The sequence below is a fragment of the Phoca vitulina genome, unplaced genomic scaffold (genome assembly GCF_004348235.1).
Source record: "Phoca vitulina isolate PV1807 unplaced genomic scaffold, GSC_HSeal_1.0 scaffold19, whole genome shotgun sequence".
Classification (NCBI taxonomy): domain Eukaryota; kingdom Metazoa; phylum Chordata; class Mammalia; order Carnivora; family Phocidae; genus Phoca; species Phoca vitulina.
In genome coordinates, this window is record NW_022589722.1 from 1,275,931 (window position 1) to 1,293,559 (window position 17,629).

Genomic DNA, 17,629 nt, shown 5'->3' on the forward strand with positions numbered 1-17,629 from the left:
TATGTTGGATTTTATTGACTTTTTAAGAGAAACATCCTGAAAGTAAATTAATCTGAAAAAATTCATGCCATATGACGAAATATTTTATAAATTTTCTTACAGAAAAAATACAACTTAATATAATAAATATAGCAATAGATAATTTTTTTAAACCACCATATATTTATGTACTATATACGTTTAACTCATTTGTTTTTCCTATAAACGCTATGAGTTAGTTACTATTAAATGCTTCCCCCCCCCCACTCTGGTAATAATTGAGGCACAGAGAGGTTAAATAAATTATCTAAGATAAATTAGTAAATGATAGAGCCAGGATTTGAAACTCAGCATTCTATCCCTAGTATCTGATTTTTTAATTCCCTCATTCCACTGCCTCTCCAATAGATATGAATTTAACATTTAAGATTATTACTATTTTATTAGAGTATATTAAAACTCTTTATGCAGAAAAAAGTAATGATTTTAAGGTTTATTGATTAATAAATTTGTTAATGAGCAAATTTATTGAGCACCTACTATGTGTAAGCACTTTTCCAGGCACTAGAACACAGTACTAGAATATTGCTGAGGATGCAGCAATAAGCAAAACAAATGAGTATCCTGACTTTTACCAAGATTATCTAGTGATATTTACATAGAGAAAAGAGAATGGGAATAAATTGCTGTATTTCATTTATTGAATTTTGAGTAAAAATGAAAATAAGTATGATGTTGATGTGTAAGAGCAAATAATTATTTTTGTCTTCTCATTCATGAAGCTTCTATCTCCGCTATGTGAAGAAAACTTTAATCTGAAAAAACATCTTTCTTTAATGCCAGCAAGTAATTTGTTAATTTATAAATTTCAGGTGATACATTCCTAGAAAATACCATTGTAAATAGAAGTATTAAGAGACTTTTTTCCCCTGATGTTTTATTTTCAGATAATACTGCTTTCTGGAAAAGTGACACTAATATTATAAGTATGAAAGATATTGAAATAATGCAACATTTTCACATAGGCTTGATTACTGTCTTGACTCATAGGGGAAGTGTGCCTGGCTTAATACTTGCTACCCGATGTTGTCTTTGGAACACTAGAAAAAATTAATGAAGTAAAATAAAATAAAGCTCTGGTTATTTTGCTTGTAGAAATGCTTTTCACTACTGTATACTTAGTGAATTTCTTGTATTCCACTAGATGGTGCTAGCTTACTCTTCAGTTTTGAAATGCAACAATGCCCAGTATAAAGCTGAAAGGGATTTTACAGATCTGCCAATTTCAGCTCTTTAAGAGTTTACAGATGAAAAAACAGACCCACATAATTTTCATCAAACTCCTACCAGAGGTGGGGCTAGAATCCAAGTTGTCTGATTCCTGTTTTAGTATTCTTGTTTCCACACAACATGTATGATACTGAAGAACTTTTGCATTGAAACTAAAAATCTTAAGTGCAACTCAGCATATTTGCATGTAACTGTCAAACATAGCAATCATTGAGCAGCTGAAGGAGGTAGACCTTTACCAAACACTTATTTAGTGAAAACCCAGCCTAATTTAACATCTTTAGTTTTGCTGTTCCTTACAGGAGAGGTTTTTCCCCCACTGTGGCAGGAGTGTCTTATTAGACCATTGGCTCATTTCTGTGGGAGGAATTCTTTGAAATAGATATTTGTAGCAAGTATAGCCAAATGCTAATTTTGCCATGGGCAAGGGCCCTTTGAGGGATAAACACACTTGGCTTCAGTTCTATTTTTTGGGACATAGTAAACTTTTAAAGAGTTAATAATATATTGAAGCAGTGGACTCAAGAGTATTTAAGTGATACTTTATATTTGTTATATTTACATAATTTGCAAGAAGCTCTTGAATATTTTTGTGGCTACTGTTTTGTTTTATTTGGGATGGGGAGTGGACAAAATAGAAATGGTGACTGGGAAAGAATCATTTTCTTTGAGATGTTGAGAAAGTAATGGTATTCTAAGGTAAGGCTTGCTCTAAGTCTATTTTGCTCAGTTACTATCCTTCATTTGATAGCAAAGAACTTGTAAGATTAAAAGAGGAAGGGTGGCAACTTATTCTAACTTCCTTCCCATCTAGATCCCCTTTTTGAGCCAAGTGCATTGACTTGATCAAATTACTGTTTAATCAATTGTATACAGACTTTTTTTTAAGTGTGTACTGATATCCTATTTCTTCTTCAAAGTTTAGCTCAAATATTTGTCTTTGAAGTCTTATTTGGCCACAACAGTTAGAGTTTTTTAACTACTTTTCATTGAGGATAATTGTTAGGAAACAATAATAGCTATTATTTTTAGTACCCAATATCTGAAAGTGTTGTACAAGCTACTTTAAAATATTGTTTTTAATCCTCCCAATAACGCAAAATCACCCTCACTCCACAAATAAAGGAACAAAGACTCAGAGAAGTTAGGTAACTTGTTTATATTCACACAGCTATTTTTTGGAATAGACCTGAAATTCATGGACCGTCTGCCTCAGAGCCTATTCGTTTTTTATAATGCCATAATGCCTGTAATTAACATGTGCTACTGACCATGTAATTAGCATAGTCATAGAGAAAAACTATATACATGACTCCTATGATGATTGTGGGTTGTAGATCTTTATTCTTAGAGCCTATTTTTTTTGCTTTAAATATTTTTGAGGCCATGCTATTTGTTTTACATAAATTTATAATTGTTATATATTTCTTTTGAATTGACCTATTTTATCATTTTTAAATGTCCCTCTTTATCTGTAGTAAAGCTTTCTGCCTTAGTCTTCTGTGTCTGATATTACCAAAACTAGCTTTCTTTTGGACTCAAGATCTTTTTATGCTTGTAAAAATTATTGAGTACCTGCCTTAAACAGCTTTCATTTATGCACGTTATATCTATCAGTATTTACTGTATAGAAAGAAAATGAGAAAAATTTTGTTTTTATTTATTAATTCAGAGCTTAAGATAATAAAGCTTTTCCATTAGTAATAGTTTTATAAATAATAAATGTAGTTTTTACCAAAAAGATATGGTGAGAAAAGGGTTATTGTTACACATATTTGCAAATCTCTTTAATGTCTAGCTTAACTCAAGACAGCTGGGTTTCTGTATTTCCTTCTGCATTCAATTTGCTACAATATCACACCTCATGTAGCCTCTGGAAAACTCCACTATGAACTCTTGAGCAAATGAGAGTGAAAAAGGCGAATAACGTCTTAGAATTATTATGAAATAGTTTTGCCTCCATGGAACCTTTAAAAGCGTCTGTAGGAGGTTGGTCTCTGGACCATACTTTGAGAATCACTAGTTTAGTGTGTACATAACGTATCTTTTTCTATCCTTTTACTTACAATATTTCTACATGTCCTATTTTTGGTATATCTCTTTTATGTAATGTGAAAATGTGTTGCTTTTGTTATTGTTTTATCTAGACTCCCTGACAAATTTTAGCTTTGATTCTAGCCTTTGGTCTCTAATAACTAATTAAGTTTAATTAATAATTAAGTGTAATTATTAATATATTTGAGTTTAAATCTACTATCTTACTATTCAATTCTATTTGTTTTGCCTGTTCTATTTTTTTCTCTTTTCTTGCCTCTTTTTGGTTTAGTTGAGTTTTTAAATTATTTCATTTTTCCTTTCTATTACCAGTTACATATTATTTTACTATTCTTTTTGTTTACTGTAGATACAGCATGCCTTCTTGATTTACCAAATCTAAATTTATTTGGTACTTTTTCAAAGCAGTTCTAGGGTCTTAGAAAATTTAAACTTTATTTACTTGCTCCCAGATTAATATGCTATTATTGTCGTGCATTTTATTGTGTGTGTGTGTGTGTGTGTGTGTGTATTTGGAATGGCTTAAGATAGTATTATTTTATAATATCAATATTGTTAGGATTCACCCACTTTTTAAAACCTTCCCTTTGTTTTTGTCTGTGTGTGTGTGTGTGTGTGTGTGTTTGGAAGTATTTCTCTTTTTTGAGATAAAATTGATATATAACATATTTCTTTCAGGGGTACAACATAATTTGATTTTTGTATAAAAAACACTATGAGTGATCACCACAGTACATCTAGTTATCATCTGTCATTATACAGTTGATCCCCCCTTACCCAATTTGCCCTCTCATCCCCTTTCTCTCTGATAACCACCCTTCTGCTCTCTGCATATATGAGTTGTGTTTTGGCTTGTTTGCTTAGTTTTCTTAGATTCCACAGAGAGAGATCGATCATATGACATTTGTCTTTTTCTGACTTATTCCACTTAGCATAATGCCCTTGTGATCCATCCATGTTGTCACAAATGGCAAGGTTTCATTCTTTTTATGGCTGAATAATATTCCATTGTACATCTAAATACCACAATTGTTTTATCCATTTCACACATCAGTGGGCATTTAGGTTGTATCCATATCTTCGCTATTGCAAATAATGCTGTAATGAATGAACATGGGGGTACATATATCTTTTCAAGTCAGTGGTTTTTTTTTTTCTTTAAATAAATATCCTGCAGTGGAAATGGTAGGTCATAAGGTATTTCTATTTTTAATTTTTTGAGGAACCTCTATCTATTTTCCATAGTGGCTGTACCAATCTACATTCCCACCAACAGTGTGAGAGGGTTCCCTTCTCTCCATATCCTTGCCAACACTTGTTATTTCTTGTCTTTTTGATAATATCTATTTTAACAGATGTGAAGTGATATCCCATAGTGATTTTGATATGCATTTCTCTGATGACTAATGATGTTGAACATCTTTTCATGTGCCTGTTGGCCATCTGTATGTCTTCTTTGGAAAAATGTCTATTCAGATCTTCTGCCCATTTTTTAATCAGATTGGATTTTTGCTATTGAGTTGAAGTTCTTTATAAATTTTGGATATTAGACCCTTATCAGACGTGTGATTTGCAAATATTTTATCCCATTCAGTAGGTTGTCTTTTCATTTTGTTCATAATTTCCTTTGCTGTGCAAAGCTTTTAGTTTGATATTGTTCCACTTGTTTATTTTGCTTTTGTTGCTTTTCCATTTGGTGTTAGATTAAAAAAAAAAATCATCCAAGACCCGTGTCAAGGAATTTACCACCTATGTTTTCTTCTATGAGCTTTATGGTTTCAGGTCTTATGTTCAAGTCTTCAATCCATTTTGAGTTAATTTTTGTGTATGTTGTAAGATAGTGGTCAAGCTTCATTTTTTTGCATGTGGCTGTCTGATTTCCCAATACCAATTATTGAAGAAACTGTTCTTTCCCTATTTTATATTCTTGGCCCCTTTGTTGTAAACTAATTGACTATTAACTAATTGGTTTATTTCTGGGGTCTTTATTCTGTTCCCCTGATCTGTGTCTATTTTTATGCCAATACCATATTGTTTTGATTACTGTAGCTTTAGTGTATAGTTTGAAATCAGGGAGTGCGACACCTCCAATTTTGCTTTTTCTTGAAATTGCATTGACTATTAAAGGTCTTTCGTGGTTCCATATAAATGTTACAATTATTTGTCCTATTCATGTGAAAAATGCCATTGGGATTTTGATAGGGATTACATTGGATCTGTGGATTGCTCTGGATATGGACATTCTAATGATATTAATTTTTTAATCCATGAGTACGGAATGTCTTTCCATTTATTTGTCTTCATCAATTCCTTTCATTAGTGTTTTGTAGTTTTCAATATACAGATCTTTTACCTCCTTGATTAAATTTATTCTTAGGTATTTTATTTTTTGATGCACTTACAAATAGGATTATTTTCTTAATTTCTTGCATAATTGCTGTCTTTTCAGACTGTTTTCTGCCATTTAAAAAAACACTACTGTAATATTGTTTTGTAATTTATTCACTTCATGATAATTTGTTAACATTTTTACATGTTATAATTTTTAAAAAATTGTAGTTGAATTGATCAAGTAAGAGATATTTGAGGAGAGATTCTTGTGCTCGCTTCAGCAGCACATATACTAAAATTGAGGAGAGATTCTGTCTATATTATTTTTCTATTTCCATGTGGACACAAAACAGGGCTGAAACTAGTAGAATGAATCTCTGATGAATTTTATATTACAAGTAAAGCTAGTTTTGAAAAAATAGATTTTGATATTTTTAGTAGAAATGTGGAGAATATAAATGATTTATATGTGTTTATATAAGGATACTCTATGCTTCTTTCAAAAAATTACAAAAAATTTTATCATTATACCAGTATTAAAATAAAACTATAATAAACATAGCTCGCACCTAAATAGAAATCCAAAAATCTTTGAGGAATAACAAATATCAAATGGTAAACAAAATGTCCTTCTATATATAGGAGGCAATTACATGAAAGAACAAAGTAATCAAAATAAGAAATCACTTGAAATGAATGTGGTAACTCTTCAGCCAATCATGCTTACTTTTCCTATAAATAAGTGTACTTAGGGTAAAGTTTAATTTAAAAACATTTAGGTAATTAATTAAGTAAAGTTTAACTAAACAGTAGAAAAAGTTTTATAATACCTGTCATTATTACAGTATATATAAAGAGATAAGCTCTAGGCATGTAATTTTTATTAATATTAAAGAAACAGTTAACATTTTAGTGCTGCTTTTGAAATGATGCAGACATACTTTTAACTACTGAAGTCGATCATCAATTTGAATTTTTAAAAAGTACCATGATTTATAAAGTAAGCGATTGTTGAAATATATTAACGTATATAAAATAATCTTAAGATGAACAACAATAAAAATGATCCCTATGTGAATTACTGGTTGGGAACATTCCTTTTCAGTCAATTTTTCTACAGTTTACTAAGATGGGACATACTTAAAAACTCAAAAGCGTTGTTAAACAATAGAGCAAGAGTGTATATGAAACTGTTTTGACTTCAAAATTTTAGACTGGCTTCCTCATGCTAAAGATGATAAAATTATCTCATTTACACTTCCATCTTCACCTTCCAGTTTTGCCAGTTATAATATCCTCTTTGTTGTTTAGTAAATTATTAAAACATGTGCTTTTGATTCATGTATTTTAGACAATATTAACTCCTCTTTAAGAAAATAAAATAAATTAGAATATTTACACTTTTTCCTATCTTCTTTTCCCCTCAAAATTCTTATTATTCACATCAGAATTTATGACTCTATGTATATACCCTTTAGTGGCTTTAGATCTGTATGACAATGGGTCAGTACCAGTTCTTTTTACAACTGTTCTTTCATCCTCTGCTTGTCTGGATTACCTAGTTCATTAGCTCTTTTTTCAATCTTATTTTTTCAAAGAAAGATAGATCCTATAATCCCTGAATTCTTTCACGTTTGAGAATATCTGTCAGTTGCTTTCATTCTTAAAATAGAAGAAAGCTGTGCATTCTATTTTTAGGTAACACTTTCACTTGGTACTTTGTGACATTGCTTCACTGCATAAGTGATAGTGTGTGTTGCTACTGCAAGTTAGAGGCTGTCCTCATGACTGAGTTCTGTGAAGATACCTGAATAACACTCCTTGTCCTTGATCAGTAACTTAACCAAGAAACATCTTATAATCAATAAATCCACAAATTTGTTTTGGAATGTAATGTCCCTTTCAAACTACAGATTAAGTTATTCCTTTGTTTCTGGAAAATTTTGGTTTTTATATATTTGAAAAGTTTTTTGTTTTGGTTCTGTTTTTCAATCATAGATGATCCATATTTTGGTTGAGTTTGTCTTTCATGTCTATTATAGTTCTATGTCATTTTATTTTTGGCTTTCTTCATATTTTATTCTCAGTGTGATGATCTCTTTTTTTGTGGGCATTTCAAGCTTTAGCTCTCTATTCTGTGCAATGTTGTTTCTAAGTAATTTATTAGTTCTGTCATGGTGTTATTTTGATCCATTGTTTACCTACATCTGTTGTTTTAATATCTTTGAATTCTTGTTGCATTAAATTTCTTTAAATATCCTTCTATAGCCCAAAGCGTTTTCAACATATTTTCTTCTTTCTTGTATTTTCTTCTGAATAGAATCCTTACTGTATTAGTTATATATTGTTATGAAGCAAAGTACCCTAAAACAGCAATTTAAAACCACAAACACTTTTTCATATTTTCTGTGGATCAAGAACCTGGGAGTGGCTTAACTGGGTGGTTATGTCTCAGGATCTCTCAAGGGGTTGCAGTCAAGCTGTCAACCAGGACTACTATCATCTCAAGGCTCAATGAGGCTGAATGATCTACTTCCAAGCTCATTCACTTGTTTGTTGGCAGGCCTCAGTTCTACATATTCTTTAAATGATTTCCTTTTTTTGTCATTAAGCTAATTTTTAGGTTATGTATATATATGTGTATGTATATTTTAATGGACATCCTCCCTCACTGTTATATATAGGCAGATGTTTTAGAGATCTTACCCAGTCTCCATTTACTATTTCACTGAATTTCCTTTAAAACTTTCATCTTAAAATCTAAGAGGTATGCCCTATTATCTCTGTACAGAGTTCCCCTACTTTGGCTATATAACAAACCCTTTTGATGAATAGCAGTATCAGGTTTTCCCAAGTTTTTCTTCAGATCAGCAATCATTGTTGGTAGTGGTGGTAGTCAGGATTAAATAACACTTCTATTCAATACTTGCTCTGATTTTTTTTTCCCCAAATAGATTGTTTTTAAATATATATTATGCAAGAAGTGCATTCTCATTTAAATTTTTTTAAATAGAGAATTATATAATGTAAGCAATAAAACATTATTTACCACTTCTCTCTTATTTTGTAAGAGTAACCACTGTTCACAGTTGTTTATGGATCAATCAAGATCTTATTCTAGGCAATACAATTATAGATGTGTAGATTTAGATTCAGACTCACTCAATAGCTAAAAGCCTATGTATGCAAATTAGGTTTTACACAGAGTAATAGATTATGGACCTCCCTCTATGGCAGATTACTTCATATTGAAGATTATGTGTATTCATTTTATAAGATACTCCATAATTTATTTATTCCCTTAATGATAGACGTTTAACTTACCTCCATTTCTTTGTTTTAAATAATACAGAAAGGAGTCTCTCTACATTTTACTTTATAGTTGTGTGTGTATTACCATGTAATGGATTCCTACAAGTAGAAATGGTGTGTCAAGTATTCCTCAATATCTGAGGCTTGAAATCATGGTAATTCTACCAAATTGAAATCTCAGATTGTTGAGTAAACTAATTATACCTTCTCTATATATTGGCTGAAAATCATAGTGTCTTAATATTTGAAATTAGCTGATAGACTTTATTTAAGTCCTCCTAGCCTAACATGTCACACACTGATACTGGTTTTTACATATACAGACAGCCCTAGGGTGGAAGTATGTGTGGCATGTTTGAGGAAGAGCAATGAGGTTAACATGCTAGAATGAACCAAGAGAAGGGGACAGTAGTAGAGGATGAGTTCAAAGATAGGGTTTTGTGGGCCATTTTAAGGACTTTAGAAGACATTCTCTCCATAATCAAGTATTTAAAACATAGTCTACACTCCTTGTCCCCACTTTTACTGCACTGTTGCTTCCATCCTAATTACTCTATTGTTGTCTCTAACAAAAATCTTCAGCTAACTTCATGACTGCCAAGGCAGTGGCCTCCTCTTATTCCTTGGCACACTGTTGGCCATATATAACTTAGTGTAAATAAAAATACCTTTGATAATTGTGAAATGTATATTATTTTATTTTTATTTTTACTAACCAACTGTGATCATCACAGAATTCTGTTTGCCTTTTCCTCTTGTTCTCTCCCAATTGTTCTGCTGCTTTATCTCCTACTTCCTTTCAGCTTCTTATGCCAAATCCTTTAGCTTTCCTCAGTGTGTGACCTGATGTTTCGTTCTTGGTTCTCTTCTTGGGTGACCTTTGAGAAGTTTCACAAATGCATTCCCAACTTTAAATGAGTTAATAGAAGATTCTATTTCTGGATAGCTCTGAATAACTTAAGAGTAAAGTGCATGGCTTTTAAAAATATTAAGCTTGTGGAAGTAAATTGCTTAAGATGTTTAAATATTTGATAAAGGACATTTTATTTTATGCAACTACAAATTTTTATTAATATTTCCTTCCTCCTTGAATGCCTTTAAACTGCTTCAGTGGGTTAATTGATGTTCATTGGGTATGATCATAAGGCATACTAAATTCCAGAGTATTTTCTATTTCAGCAGACTTCAAAATACATTTTAGCTAATATATATTTATTATTATATGTAATATACTATTTCTAATACCTTGGAGTTGATAATATATAATATATATAAGATAGTTGACTCTGTTACTTAAACTTAGTTGACTATCTTATAAGGCAGAACAATTCACTCCTTGAATAATATCAGATGACAATTTTTTCTAAGTTATACTTGCTATTTTACATTACAGGAAAATACCAGTACATTAATCCTAGATAAGAACTTAAAAAATGTAAAATTACTGCCTAAATTTAAATTTAAGTCTCTCTCTTCTATGGGTCTTTCTATGCATTTTCCTGCTTTTCTTAGATAATGTATAATTTATCATTATAAGAAAATTAACTCTTTAACATAAAAATGTATTCCTTTTTATACAAAATAATAATCCATAACTAATCATCCATAAATTACATACATACAAAATAATCATCCATAATTAAGTTGTTTTGACTCAAACTATTAGAAACATTGCAATTTTGAAATATAATTTTTCTTCAAATGTATCTCTATGAAATATTTGTACAATACACTCAATTCTGTTACATTATCTAAATTTTTAAAATATGATACAGCATTAAGTTTTCTTGTGAAATCTTGGTAATATTACTTGATTCTTCCTTTTATTTCTCCATTTTGATATAAGCAGACTGCCCTTTCCTTCTGGAAATTACAATGTATAATCAAAAGAGCAAACCTTGAGTTAATGCTTTAAATTTCTCCTGGATAAATTTATTACATAAATTCCAGATATTATTTTTATACATAATTATGTTTCTTTCAAGATTATCTTTCAGTTTATTATCAATAACTTTTTTTTGGTTGAAAAACTCATGTTTATTCCAACATTTAATTGAATAAAACATTTTGGGGCTTGACAAGAAAATCACAATGAAGCTTGATTCTCCAAGGTTTAGGCTCAATGACTCCCATATGTACAATACTCACTAAAGACATTCTACTAACCAGTACCTACTTGAGGCCTTAAACCATATTTCCAGTTTCTAGAACTGCCTATTTCATATAATAGGGTGGTGCTTAGAGAGATCGTATCTAGTCCAATATTCAATCTAAATAACATTTTCTAGATTTTTAATATTTTCCATGAAACGTTTACAGACTTCCTCAGCATTTCTTTCCAGTGCTAATTCCTGATGGCTTACTTGAACAACCTTCTCAGTTTTGTTCTTATAAGTGCTGAGCTGTAGTCTAAGATTCCTCTGGTATTTTTTATATAGTATCATATTGGTTTTAACCTTATCTGGGCAACAAGGAGGATACTTGTGACAATCTTGAAATACCTGAAGAATATGCTAATATTTCATTGTTGTTAATATGGTTGCACCTACTTGACTTGGGGGAATCTAAGATAGCTATCTCGATGGTAGGAAAGTAGCATTCCAATGTTATATATTCAATCTTAAGGAAGTAATCAAACTTCAAAGACCCTGAAACTGGGTTGAGAACTGTTTTTTTAAGAAAACAAGTCCTTCTATCTCTCCCTTGTTCTGTTGTCATTTGAAAATAAAGCATTCAATGCCCAATGTATACTTTTTAGTATTTTGTTCAGTTTTCAATTGTGTGTGTGTGTGTGTGTGTATATATATATATATATACACACACATATCAATGTCATTCAAAAATATATCTTGTAGGTACAAGTTTAAAAAATAATACATTTTACACTTACACATTTTTCACAGGAATACGGGCTAAATCTTCATTTGTAATTAGAAATATTGGGAAATATAAAGGTGCAATTATTTAGAAATCTCACCTTAGATTCTGGAAGAATATATGATACAAGTGATCTTGGAAAATTTTTCTTCCAGGTGGTTTAGAATCTTTGAGAAATCTTCAGCAACTAATTGTGGACCACAATCAATTAATTAGTACAAAAGGTCTTTGTGATACTCCTACCATTATATACCTGGATTGCTCACATAATCATCTTACTAAAGTTGAAGGTATTGAAAACTGTGGATTGCTCCAAGTACTGAAGTTACAGGGAAATTATCTAAGTGAGGTAATTTCTTTACATTATTGGCTTCTTGATTAATACAACATTTTCTTTTGATAAAAAAATCAATTGCATGTTTTAAAGGCAACTTTGTTTAATTTTCCTTTTTTTTTTTTTTGCTGATCATCTGTATGTGATTTCCAGTTTACTTAAAACTGTTACATACTTCTATTAAAAAAATGTTCAACATAGAATATTTTGTAAAGAAATCTAATTTAACATAAGTTTTTCAGAACACTAAAATAAATCATAACTTTTCAGTTATATTTCAGTATATAAGTGGAGCCAAATGTATCTGTAATGAAATTCTAATTAAAATTTACCATGAGGTAACTTTTATTAAAAAAACAATTCTAATTGTAAAGTTAATTCTTAGAAATTTTATTCATACTAAAATTCTCATAACATTATAGTTTCATTTATGATATGTAGTTTAACAGAATATACCTTTTGTTACTTTTAATAGATTTTATGTTTTTAAATTTTGTTGAATGACAAAAATATTTTACTTAATATAAGCTAATGACCCAAATTTAAATATAGCTTCCGTCCTTGGAGAATCATGTTCTACTAAGAGAATTGCACCTGGATGATAACAGCATTTCAACTGTGGAAGCATTTTCTTCATATTGGTTGCCTTTACTACAAAACCTGACTATCTCTCAAAACAGGTAAAAACAAATTGCATAAGTACTAAATGCATTGAATGATTGCTTAAAGTAAATGCTTGATCTTCATAACAAGTAGAAAGGTTGTTAGTTTTTACCAGCAATTCAGTGAAAGTGCATCACAATAAATTAGTACATAAATTAGAAATATAACTTTATAGGATTTGAAAAAGTAGTGTATTGGCATACCCTTGAATTTAAGTAGAATTTTAATTGTCACTTATCCTACTCCTTTTGTTTCTTCTCAAAGACATACTTGTAGAAATCTCCCAGAGCAGGTTTGTTTATATTTGTAAAGAATATAGTCCTTGGAAAATGCAGGAGGTAGTTAATTTAATTCAGGAAGTCTCATTCTCTCAAGTGGTACTTATTAAGTCCTGGAAGAACGATTTTTAATCTGCTCTCAACTTGCATGTCTTTTTGTAACTGTTAAGATTGATTTAAATTCGATTTCCCTAAGGTTATAAAGTAACACTTAAAAAAATACCTTAACATTAAATCGAGATGGGTACCTGACACAGAAGATCCATTTGAAACCACCAAACATCTGGATCTTTGCAGAGAATAACTGTCTAAAACCAAAACAGGAACACAGTATGTGTATGTATCGCTCTGCTTAATATTTCATTGAGACCTATTCACTCTAATATGATTAATTTGTTCATCAAAGGCACATAGAGTAGAGGAAAGAAACCACCTTTAACAAGAAATTGCTTTTTTGGGTTCTACAACTCTTGCAGAACAAGTGCACAAGTACAACCCAATTTTAATACATACATATTTTTTTCCTAAAAGAACCATAAAATTTTCTCACATTCTTTCCACAATAGTGCTCATCTTCTGAGCATGTACATCCCAAATGATTTAACTTCTACTTATTAAACTATTCCACTATTTGACAAAGCACAAACTGAATCTGTATTCAAAAATTCCCTTAAATTGTTTTAATCGGATCTAATATATAAAAGTTTATTTGGTTTTAAAAGGGCATTTATTATAGAGCCAGCTCTATCAGATAACACTGTTTAAATAATTTGGGCCATCCACAAACTCATTGGATCTTTTCACAATATTTTCCAGGTAAGAAACACAATTTCAATAGAAATATTCAGCTATGCTTTGGTCATATGCAGTAAATCACTCAATAATTGACATACCTCATACATTTTATAGAAGTGGATCTCAAGCCACATTCATGAGAAAAATAATATTAGAAGAGATTAGAAAATATTCAAATCAATACCATTTTTTTTTTGAGAAATGATGCCTTTAATTTCTTTGGACAATTTAAACTATCAAAGAAATCTACTTTTAAAAGTTAAAATTAATACTAGCTGATCGACTTTTGCCCTATCAGTCTCATATGACTTATTTCCCATATCAATCTGATATGACTACGAATTATATAAACTAGATCACTAGACATTTGTTAGAATTAGTAATAATAATTGGGGTACTTAATCCAAATAACCCTTATTTATAAGTTTGTTTGCTTAACCTTATAACATTTGGATATTGATGTGGTATTTGCTATTTTGGGGAGCATAGAACTGAGTAATATATATCCTTAGCATAAAAAAACTCTTAAGGGGTGCCTGGATGGTGCAATTGGTTAAGCATCTGACTCTTGGTTTCAGTGCAGGTCGTGATCTCAGGGTCTTGAGATCGAGGCCTGCATGGAGCTCCATGCTCAAGCATGAGTCTGCTTGAGACTCTCTCCCTCTGCCCATTCCCATGCCTGCTCTCTCATGCTCGCTCTCTCTCCCTCTCAACTGAATAAATAAATTGTTTAAAAAATTATAAAAAAACTCAAGAATGAAAAAACTTAAACTTTTGAATTTAACTATATAAGAAAGAAGTCAATTTATTATATAATATATGCTGTTTTGAATTTTTTAATAATACTGTCACTTATATTTGAATATATTCTTTGTGATCTCTCATAGTTCTTTGCACATTTAACTTTCTATCGTTTCTGAAAGGACAAAGGGAAAAGGCCCATGGACATCAGGGAAATGCGATTGATAGATGGAAATGGACATAGAGAGTAGTAAAATCATTTCTTGAAATCATAGTGTAAAAATGATCTTCAACCTTAGGATTTTTCACAATAAGCTAATACCATTAACTGCAGGAATTACCCATCTTACATTAGACTTTTACATGTGCATTGACTTTTTCAGAACTATATCAGGTTTGGTAAGACTCAGGATCAGCCAATCTGGGTTTGAATTCTGACTCTACAACTTAAGTTGTCAGTTGACCTTAAGCAACTCTCTTCTTACTACCGGAGCCTGGGTTTTTTTTTTTTTTTTTTTTTTTTACATATAAAAAGGGTAGTAATACCTACCTTACCTATTTTATGGGATTCTGATATTTATCCAAAAGGAAAATATATGTCAATACATTTTGCAAACCTCAGATGAGTTTTATAAATGTGATATTTGGATTTGTGATTGGTATGTCTTTTAAATTGTATATACTTTTCTTTTAATTTCTGATAAATATTTTCACCACAAGGAAGAAATTATGTGTCCATATGCTTTTTTTTTCCCCCAAAAAATGAAATACAATAAAGAATGATACTTAGTACATATTGTTTGAAATACATGTTTCATCTTGACTTCTGTTTTAAATTTTCATTAGGACATATGACTGTTTTAAGTTTGACTCAGCGGAGTCCTAACTAGAAGACTCTCGGCTTCATGTCTTTCTACTTCCAGTGAGACTCTAAGTAGGAGCAGAAAGTGGAAACTATTACCCATTGGCTGCTCATTGTACAAATCTTTTGCTTTTTGTCGTCTTTGAAATTTATATCTTTTTTATGCCCAGGGCTAATGTGACAAGGTCAAATGGTATTAGGTTTTCACTAATGTCCTTTGTCTTTCTGGTTTGAATTTTCTTGGAAGAAATATACACAGATTGTCAGTAAAAGGAAAAGTTCTAGAGGTTTAAAAAAAGAATTCTACTATTAGGTTTCTACCATCCTAATGAATAGTCATAAAGGTGAATGAATAGCCAGTTTTCTTGATCAAATTTTTTTTAAAAAAGAAAAAGAACGTGATTCTAAAAGCAGGGCTATCTGAAAAGATAAAATTTAATATAAAAATATTTTGTCAAACTAAATATTTCTTTACTTGCATTGATTTTTGAAAAGAGAATTTTATTTTTAATTCTATGACTTCATTGGTTATTTTATTGGTTGTCTTCAACCTATATGTTTCCTATACATTGCCATATATAACTTACTGGTTAAAAACATGAAATAGTCTGAAAAAAAGGGGAGAACTCATGATCTGTTTATCTTTCAAAACCCTTTTAGTAGAAGGACAAAGATTTAGTATTAGAAATTAATTAAAGCTACAAAACAAGTAAGAATTTTCTTGTTGATAAATGTATTAGAATTATATTGAAGAACTTAAATTTCTTATTTGTAATAATAATGATCCAGAACATGCCTGAGTAGGAAAATCATAAAGCTAGGACTTAAATCTACTAATTATGTATCAACAAAGTTTTAAATTTTCCTTCTTCCCTCCCTTCCTTTCTCCCGCCTTTCCCTCCCTCCTTCCTTCCTTCCTTCCTTCCTTCTTCCCTCCCTCCCTTCCTTCTTCCCTCCCTCCCTTCCTTCTTCCCTCCCCCCTCCCTTCTTTCTTTTTCAGGTACATGTGAATTTTTGGTAAATTTTACTATTTAGTAGTTTATATACAAATAATGAAGTGTGTATATATATATATATATATATATATATATATATATATATATAAATGTAATGGCCAATATTTTATCACTTTTTCTTTTATTACCTTGGGTTTTTCTTCTCCTAGAAATCGTATTTAAGAAGTGGTGTTGTGTAGGTTTGATATAAATAGTAATATTGTATTTAGGTTTAGCTACAGTCAGAGAGAACTTTTTCCAGCCTCATTATTTGGTCTGTTTTTCATCGGTAGTATCTTCTGTCTCTCTGCTAATGCAGAACAGGATAGTACAAGAAAAGAGTCAAGGTTAGTACAAGGGTTAGTTTTGTGCCAGACCTCATGAGGCTTCCCAGTCATGGTATAATTCTATAAGCTTCTGACCTTAGAATAATAGATTTTTTTTTTCATGACAGGGAGATGGTAGAAATAAAGATGTAAAAATGTCTGCCAGGACAACTGGAAGGACAGTATAAAAAACAAGAGCGCAAAAGAAGTGGTATTAATGCATACTTTTTTTTTTCCTTTGGTACTAGAAATACTCTGTAGTTGAGGCATATTTTGAACTGTATGGAGTTGCAACATTTATAGGGGGATTTAGGAGACTTGTATTTGTAATGAGATTATATTTGAAGCAAAGTAATTTTTCTGTTGTTGTTTAAAAATTGAGAAGAGCTGGCTTAATTTTTATTTCTAAATAGCTATGGTAATGTGATATTATATTACAGAAAAAGTGTAGACTTCCCTTAGTTGGACATGCAAATCAAACTAAATTAATTTTCCCTTCATGGCTGTTGTTTCCAATGATGTGAATCTCACTTATTTCCCTTACTTGAATTTGGGCTCTTAATGACAATGATATCTTAGAAAATGATAGAAACTTTTAAAAGTAGGAGGAAAAGTCATTATTACTAGAATTTAAATATACATGTATTAATAATAAGTATTATTTTTAAATGTTAACATATTTCTGCCAAACTTAAGTTTATTCTATCTATATAAAATCTTTTCTATTATTATGTTCCCTAGAAGCGTACTTCTAACTTAGAAATAACCTTAGTGTAACTTTGGATAGTTGC

General features: G+C 30.6%; 1 protein-coding gene across 1 annotated transcript in view; it reads left to right on the forward strand.

Moving 5' to 3' along the window:
• Nucleotides 1–17,629, forward strand: part of LRRIQ1 (leucine rich repeats and IQ motif containing 1) — a 189,669-nt gene that overhangs the window by 32,528 nt on the left and 139,512 nt on the right. Inside the window, exons 10-11 of the mRNA XM_032416672.1 lie at nucleotides 12,000–12,193; nucleotides 12,731–12,858. Coding sequence (XP_032272563.1) covers nucleotides 12,000–12,193; nucleotides 12,731–12,858 — 322 coding nt within the window. The remainder of the gene's footprint in view (nucleotides 1–11,999; nucleotides 12,194–12,730; nucleotides 12,859–17,629) is intronic.